This window comes from Cariama cristata, unplaced genomic scaffold, assembly GCF_000690535.1.
Source record: "Cariama cristata isolate BGI_N322 unplaced genomic scaffold, ASM69053v1 scaffold24793, whole genome shotgun sequence".
In the NCBI taxonomy this organism is placed as follows: domain Eukaryota; kingdom Metazoa; phylum Chordata; class Aves; order Cariamiformes; family Cariamidae; genus Cariama; species Cariama cristata.
Window position 1 is genome coordinate 253 of NW_009610496.1, and position 8,728 is coordinate 8,980.

General features: G+C 39.8%; 1 protein-coding gene across 1 annotated transcript; it reads left to right on the forward strand.

Annotated features, from left to right (window-relative positions):
• Positions 1-328: 328 nt before the first annotated feature.
• Positions 329-7,259, forward strand: CCT4 (chaperonin containing TCP1, subunit 4 (delta); the record flags this gene model as incomplete). The annotated part of the gene is made up of 13 exons (XM_009697913.1): positions 329-381; positions 637-726; positions 1,481-1,589; positions 2,853-2,995; positions 3,688-3,809; positions 3,899-4,031; positions 4,400-4,539; positions 4,839-4,935; positions 5,263-5,373; positions 5,636-5,766; positions 5,871-6,105; positions 6,710-6,823; positions 7,133-7,259. Coding segments are annotated over 13 exons (1,493 nt in total), but the record flags the coding sequence as incomplete, so codon positions are not given.
• Positions 7,260-8,728: the final 1,469 nt, after the last annotated feature.

The window sequence follows — 8,728 nt, forward strand, 5'->3', positions numbered from 1 at the left end:
GCTGGGGGATGCTACATTTGGTGTTTGACACAAGCCTTGGTCGGATTACTTGGCATATAATATTTCCACGTTATTACTCAATTTTAAAATGGTCGTAATGAAGTGATCGGCTGTTAATCGTTTAAAAAAAGAACTGTGGAAATCAGTCCTGATATTGCAACGTTTTATATCATTCTGTTATTAAGGATGATTGTTAGTGCTGGCAAGATAACTGGAAGCTGTGTAATACAGGGAGATGATTTCTTTTCAGAAGAAATGTTTAGAATGATGGAGTGAGTGCTTGTAGTTCCGTAGATCAACTTGTAAATGTATCTTTTTCTCTCCCTAGCTGTTGCCGATGCAATTAGAACAAGCCTTGGACCAAAAGGAATGGATAAAATGGTAAACCTTATATTTAAATTTTTAAAACGTTAAGTTTTCTGGAGATATTGTAAAGTCAACATGTTGTATATAGGATGCTATCTTTTGCCTTGAAATCTTTTCCAAGTGTCATTTATTTAAGGGAAAGTGGGATCTCGGTGCCCATCTCAGTTTGAGAAATAACATTGTCAGGAAAAATATTTTTCATCGCGTGTCAACTTAAGTTAAAGATTTGTGGTTAGTGATCAGAACTACATTTCTCCTCTTCCTTCTCAGATTCAGGATGCTAAAGGAGATGTGACAATCACTAATGATGGTGCTACTATTCTGAAACAAATGCAGGTTCTGCACCCTGCAGCCAAAATGGTAAGTGGTTTTTTCCATTGCTTGAACAGTGATATGCGTAAGAGCTTAATTTCTGGGACAGAAAAAATTTCATGTGGATTTGAGGAGCAGTTGCCACTCAGGATAGAGAAAGAAATTTTGTGCAGCGTGCTCCAGGAACATTTATTTTGATTGTAAGATGTGCTGAAGAGTTCTGAGTCCTTATTTCTTATGTGGTGTTCCTTATGCATAATCCCTCTGGGCATATTTTAAGACATACAAGAATCTAGCCCAAATCCTATTCTGTCATCTAAGAAAGAAAAGTCAGTGATGTCCTAAAGTGCTAGGACAGAAGAGAATGAAAGAAGAGAATGGGTTCCATTATGGTCACTGGTCCGAGGGTACAGTAGCCTGTTTTTTTGGGCAGTTAAGTGTAGGCCTCTTAGATTTGATTGTGGTTGGGGGTGGAAATGAGCTTCCCGCGACCCTTCTACAGGAAAGGAAAAGGTAGACCTGTTAGATACGTGTGGTCAATTTTGAAGCTTGGGAGAAAAGCTTCTTTGCCTCTGTAAAAGATCTGTTTCACAGTAGTTGTACTTCACCAAATAGGTGTACAAGTATGGAAAGCAAGGTGCAAAAGATACTGGCTTCAAATTAGAAAAGGCATGATTAGTCCTGATACTAAGGTTGACTTCAGTAGCGCTGCATCCTTGAATATCTTTTTTTTTTTTTAATTGTCAGTGTTTGCAATTAGGTAGCATTACATACAAACTTTTGCCATAATTTGTTTTTTTAGTTGGTAGAGCTGTCGAAAGCACAAGATATTGAAGCTGGTGATGGCACTACATCTGTTGTTGTCATTGCTGGAGCCCTTTTGGATGCCTGTTCCAGACTTCTTCAGAAAGGTAAATATATTTATTTAATATAAAAACATGACTGGGCGTAGTTGAGTCCTCTATCTGCTGGCGCGTCTATAACAAAGTAATAAAGTAGCTGTTTCCAGTTGAAGCATGAAAGGTGACTCGAGTCTTCACACTGAGGTTTCACTCGAGTCCCACTTTTGATTAAAAAATCTGTTTAGCTTTTTATTTTTAATTGAATGCATTACTATTGATACAGGAAATAGTGCCTAGATAGTGTGATAAATGTTCGCTTGTAAAAACCTCGATTATACTTGTACTTCTTGCATGGACGGAGAGATAGTATAAGAAGGTATAAATGAAATGTGAGACCAGTGATTCTACAGGGTGTTTTTATACTTAGCAAATTTATCACCTCCCATCACTTAGAATATAGGGACCTTGAGAAAGGCCGGACAAGGAAAGACATGAATTCTGGAATGCAATAGTTAGTGTAGGTTCTGTTCCATTAGCTCGGGCTTTTCTCTTGTGGTCATCTTCCGTGCAGTTCAGGAGCTTTTTGAGCTATCCAGCCGGATAACAATTCGGCTCCTGTGTGCACTGGAAATAGAACAAGGATGATTGGACCTGCAGAGTTCTTTTCTGTCTCAGATCTGGACTTTATACACTTGCCTTATCTCGATACACACCGTTTTGCTTGTTGTCCTCTTTCTGGCCCCTACCAAAGGTTCGCTTATGTTTACCTCCTTTCCCGGTACTGATGGTACTGCGGGACAAGCAGCCTGGCATCCTCTACCGCAAGAGGTAGTTAGAAGGTGCCTTTGTAACGTTTCCCCATAAGCTTCCCCCTTTGAAAAGATAAAGCATATATCGCACACTACAGAAGAATCGAGGAACTTCATAAACGACTGTGGAAAAACAGTCTTTGAAAATCTGAAATAAAACCACTGTCAGGCTCCTCGCAGGTATTACCTGAACAGTGGCAGCTTTAAGAATGCTAAGGGTAAAGAAACCCTTGAGAAACTATGTTTGTGGGATGTCAGACGTTGCAGGGAAATGTACTGTACTTGTGTGTGAGGACAAATTATTAGGAACACGACAGCTTTTTTCCTCAGCTTTTAACAGTGGAAAGTAATAAGGGAGGTGATATACTCATGAAGAACACATTTTGCTAAAATGCCTTCAGTTGATTCTGACATGAGTCTCTCTAAATCAATCTTAAAACGGAAGGAAAGGGTGAGAAAAAAACCCAAAAAACTATTGGTGCGAAAGCATGACTGTCTAACAGCCTTTTTGTACTATCCACAGGAATTCACCCCACCATCATTTCAGAGTCATTCCAGAAAGCTTTGGATAAAGGTATTGAGGTATTGACCAACATGGCGCAGCCGGTTGAACTGAGTGACAGAGAAACCTTGCTGAATAGTGCGACTACTTCGCTGAATTCGAAGGTATGACTGATCCTTGAATTTGTATTTCCAGACTAGCTGAGCCTTCAGCTTTTCCCAGTCTGTGCTACTCTTCACTTACTAAGAATACCCTGCGCATCATAAATCTAGTTGATTTTCAGACATTGGCTACCCTCTCTTAGACTGACTTTTCAGAAAGCCGTGGTTCGTTGAGATTAAATGAAAGTGCCCAAACTGAATTTCAGTCTGAAATATTTAGGTGAAATATCTTAGGTGTTAACTGTAAGCGTAAAATAAACAAGCTTCAACAGAAAAACCAGGTGGGATACTGAGAGCTTTTGCCAACTTTTTGTGTAGGCAGTTCTTGTTGATGTGGCAGAAGCTCCTAAACTAGCATTGAAATCTGGAGAAATGTCCTGGTTTCCCTTCCAGCAGAACAATCTGGGAAGCTCTCAAAAGACCTATCTTAAGATTTCAAGAAAGACAAATTCAGGTTTCTTCCCCAAGCCCTTAAGTGTAAGTTTTCCCACCAATGTAGCTGCTCCTTCCTTTAAATGGAGTAGGCCTTAAGAAGATGCCATATTAAGACATCTGGCTGATGGACTGGGAGGGAAAAGAGCTCCATTTCAAAATTCAGAAGTCAAGACACTAAAATACAATGACAATATTATTTTGAAGTTACTGTTTATCAGTGTTGTCTCACTTTTTTTTTTGTTTGCTGTTAAATCCTGTAGGTTGTGTGTCAGTATTCTAGTTTACTTTCTCCAATGAGTGTGGATGCAGTGATGAAGGTGATTGACCCAAGTACAGCTAATAGTGTGGACCTCAGAGATATTAAAATTGTTAAGAAGTTGGGGTAAGAAACAATTTTTAACTGGGCAAATTTTGTCTCTGTGAAATCAGCCTTCCCCAAGTGCTGGAGTCATGGATTGGTTTTGTTTCCAGAGGCACAATTGATGATTGTGAACTGGTTGAAGGACTAGTCCTGACGCAGAAGGTGGCGAATACCGGTGTAACCAGAGTGGAAAAAGCCAAAATTGGCCTGATTCAGTTCTGCTTGTCTGCTCCAAAGACGGATGTAAGTTAAACTGTGACTAGAACAAAACCTTTTGCTGTAGTACTTGGGAGATGCAAATGTAATGATAACCTGTTTTTTTAAAGATGTGATACCAGCTCTGTCCCACAGCTGTATTGAAGGTCTGCTGGGTAATGCATAGATACTCATAACTCTTAAGGAACTTATAGTTGATAGAAGAAAGAAAATAGTTCGGAAGTCCAATATTCTTCATCATTTAAACAATCTCTAATAAGACATTTTACTGTCATGCTTATTTGCTTTGAATCACAGGCTCCTAAGTTAAAGAATGTGGAACATCTTGACACTTGCTTTTAAAGTCAGCAGTTGTTCACAGTACTTGTTTTTCTCTTTTTCTTTTTTCTAAATAGATGGACAACCAAATAGTTGTTTCTGATTATGCTCAAATGGACAGAGTACTGCGTGAAGAGAGAGCCTATATTCTAAATTTAGTTAAGCAAATTAAGAAGGCTGGATGCAACGTGCTGCTGATTCAGAAGTCTATTCTGCGGTATGTTAGTACCGATTTACTGGCTTGCTGTGTGTGTTTGGGGGAACAATTGGAATTGTTTGGAATACCTGGAAAATTGAAGCCAAATACTAACAGTCACGCTTGGCAGAGTGTCAGACTGGCTGTAACAGTGGCTGTACCTTTAGAAAGCACTAGTGTTGTCTATATTTTGAGTTTAATGACATCCCTACTTTGTAGTCTGAAGAATTTCAGCACTACTGGTAAGAAGCATGCAACTGGCTAGTATGACCCGGGTACTAAAATAGCACTGTGGACTGACTACTTCCTCTTGTTTTTAGGGATGCTCTTAGTGATCTAGCCCTCCATTTTCTGAACAAAATGAAGATCATGGTGGTTAAAGACATTGAAAGAGATGACATTGAGTTTATATGTAAGGTAAAGTGAGTTACAGAAATGGCTATTAAAGTAGCGGCGGTGTTTAAAGTCTACCCCAAAACTAAGTACCCAGCCAGTGCCAGTTTATTATGACACTTGCACAAGTTTCATCTTCTAACTGTAATGTAAGAGCAGACATTTCCCTAAAAAACATTCCTGTTCTGTTGAGCAGCCACATTTCTAGAAAGATGCGGGACAGATGTAAAAGCCATTGTCCTAACTGCATTTTACTGTAATATATGACGAACATTATGCAGTGTAGTTGCTGACTCTGCGCTTCAGGTTCTGGATCTCTTTTTTTTTTTTAATACCCCATTATTTTTTCAGACAATTGGAACGAAGCCTGTTGCTCATATTGACCAGTTTACTCCTGATATGCTGGGGTCTGCTGAGCTGGCAGAGGAGGTCAACTTGAACGGTTCTGGGAAACTAATAAAGGTGAGTGAGTGACAAAATGTTAATGCCTACTTAACATCTGCCAATTACTTTAATAACAACTGCTAACCTTAATGTTTTTTACTACTGAAGTTACTACATTTAAGGACCTACATCTAACACCTGAGTAGCCACCGACTTGGGAAGTGCAGTGGTCTGGCTTAGCCAGACATCGGTACTGTTAGAGAACTTGCAGATACCAACTGAAGTCTCTTTTTGTCCAGAACCCTTTTTTTCAGTCTTAGTATTTGGTTTTACGTTTTAGATTACGGGCTGCACAAACCCTGGAAAAACGGTAACCATTGTGGTACGTGGCTCCAACAAACTTGTTCTAGAGGAAGCTGAACGTTCAATTCACGATGCCCTGTGTGTCATAAGATGCTTAGTTAAGAAAAGGTAATGTCTCCGTTTGGTTAGAGTAATTTAGTGTATTAATATGGAAAGCTAATCATTTATGCACTTACATAAAAAGAGTTTTTATTTTTAATTTTTGTCCTCAGAGCTTTAATTGCAGGAGGTGGCGCACCGGAGATAGAGTTGGCGCTGCGCTTGAACGAGTATGCTCGCACTTTGAGGGGTATGGACTCGTACTGCGTCCGTGCATATGGAGACGCACTGGAAGTCATACCGTCCACGCTGGCTGAAAACGCAGGTCTCAATCCTATTTCAACTGTAACAGAGCTGAGAAACAGACACGCTCAAGGAGAGAAAACAGCTGGCATTAACGTCAGAAAGGTAACGAACAATTGTATATGCATAGCATAGCTAAAAAAAATACCTGGGCATTACAAGGAAAATGCTTAGTCTTGGGGCTAAACTAAGGAGAGGGCAAGTTTGTGTCTCGTCATGGTATTCTCTCTAAAATTAGTGTTGAGGTAGATCATAGCTTGTCCTCTGAGGCTTTAACAGCTCATCCAGAGTATTGATAACAGCAGATACTTACATGCTGTACCCACAGGACAAGAAACTTCCTCTGTCTCTTCAAAAACATTATTTCAGCTACCAAAATAGATCCATTTACAGTCATCCATCAGTATTACCTGCAGTGGAAGGTGCTCACGTGTCCGAGTAGCACAGTGGGCTATCTTCTTTTCAGTTGGCACCATGGTTAAGCTGGCATAACTGCTTATCTTTTCTCTTGGCTAATTTTGACTGGGTATGTCGAGTGCTTGGGGGGAGAAGATGCGTACCAGAACGTGCCCGTTGAGGATGGAAGAGTACAAGCCCTTTGACGGTCTAATTGCGAGTTGACTGGTCTTCTCGGGATTCTACTGAAGAAAACTGGCTACATCTAACTGTAGTCTGACTTGCAGAAAGTAAGAGCTACTTGTTCTCATAGGGTGGCATTTCCAACATCTTGGAGGAGTTGGTTGTCCAGCCGCTGCTGGTGTCTTTGAGCGCATTGACTCTCGCAACAGAAACTGTGCGCAGTATTCTTAAGATCGATGATGTGGTGAGTAGTGTTTGCATCATGTTTCCTTTAATCTTTTTTTCACAAGCACCAGGGTAGTTACTGTCATCTCATTTGCTGTGCTTCAAAATATTATTATTGTGTAGTAGTCTCAGTTTACATGCTACTTGGACTGTTTGGCCTTCTAATAATAACTGCAATTGGAACAGAAGGAAATGCACTATACATACTGTACCTTGAAGTGAGGAGTTAAGAAAGTGACCAAAAACCCAGGATTTTGGTCAGAGGAGAAGTAACTGTTCTGTATCCTGTGAGTTTCTTGCACCTGATTGCGTGAATTTTTCTTTGCAGGTGAACACTCGGTAAGCTGAACGAAGCGGGGACTGTGCCATAGAGCTCCTTCCCGGTAGTCTGGAACATTGTTTCCTCACCAAAAGCGCCTATGTGAATTGTCTTAAAGTCCACAAAGGCTTATGTACTTTTAGGTTAATTTAAAAAAAAAAAACAAACCACCAACAAAACCTGTTTTCAAAAAGGAAATGCTGTTTATCAATAAACATGCAGTAGTCTACCTGAGTCTTTGCTTTATAATCTTGCTAGAAATAAGATAATTTTTTTGTTACATTTGCTTTTCTGTGCCACATGCTCTTGCTAAGCTCCAAAAAGTTTAACAGCAAATTACTAGCTCTTGTAATATGTTCTAAAAACACCCTTGAATTTGCACTGTAGTAACATGCTGGCTTAGAGCTGCTTCTCTTAAAAGTTTTCCATAAAGGAGTGGTATTATTTCCCTTCGCTCTGAGGGGCTAGAGCGGAGAGTATCATTGCAGTGATGGCACTTAAGAATACTACCGCCTGCCTTGTTGCGTTTTGCCTCCGGCAGTCTGCAGTGATGCGTGACGCAGAGTACTCCAAAAGGCAGTCTTGACAGGCTGGGTTTTGTGCTTCATCCAACAGTGAAGTGCAAGTCTGAAAACCAAACCTAGTTCTAAAAAGGCAGCAAGGATACTATTACTGTAGCTAGGCTTATCTATATTAATAGGGATTTATTTAAAATCTGTGTTGGATAACAGGTGCATCTCTGAAACAGCTGTAACTGTTCTTTTGGTTGCTTCCATCATGGTGGTGTTCAACTCCGAGTTCTGTTGGGCAAACCCCAGGAGTGAAGCTTTCGGACAGCTTAAGTAATCCCCACACACCCCTCCCACCTTCCCCCCCAACCGAGTTGGTTTCCCCAAAACTGGCTGAGAAGTCAAAAAAGCATACTACTTTATAATAACGCAGATTACGCTGTTCTAAAACATGTCATAGCATACACATTAAAATCCATTAATACCTGAAGGAAATGGGTACCAGTGTTTGTGTCGGTGCATCTCAAGAGTATTAGCTAGCGTCACTTTGTTAGGAAAACTGTGGGTGCCCCAATATTCATTCAGTTTAGATTAATTTAAATTGTTCTTAATGTTACATAGTTTAGAATAAACATTTTTCAACTTCTAATTCTTGGCTTAAAATTTTGAATTAACCCTTTCATCTTCATTATTGATAGAGTGAGACAATCAGATTCCTCTCTGTTTAAAGGAGAGTCTTTCATGAGTCTCTTAAATAGAAATGCGAGTTATGAGTGGTCAGAGCTGGAGCTTTTGAGTCCACTTCCATTGGCTTGTTGCCCCGCGATAGTTGAAATACTTTCCTATGACTTGGCAAAGTGGAACATTCAGAATAACTCAAATACTGAAAAATAAATAAATAAATTAGACAATTGATTTGGGCATTAATGCTCTGCATGAATTATTTATTGGCTGTTTAAAACTACAAATGATGCCTGACCCCACACGATTACATCCAGCAATAATGTCTTTTAGTTTAGGTATTAACTTTGATTAAAGCTTTTCTTCCCCATCATTGCAACCTTCCAGTTCTTCACAAGGCTTACAACTACTATGT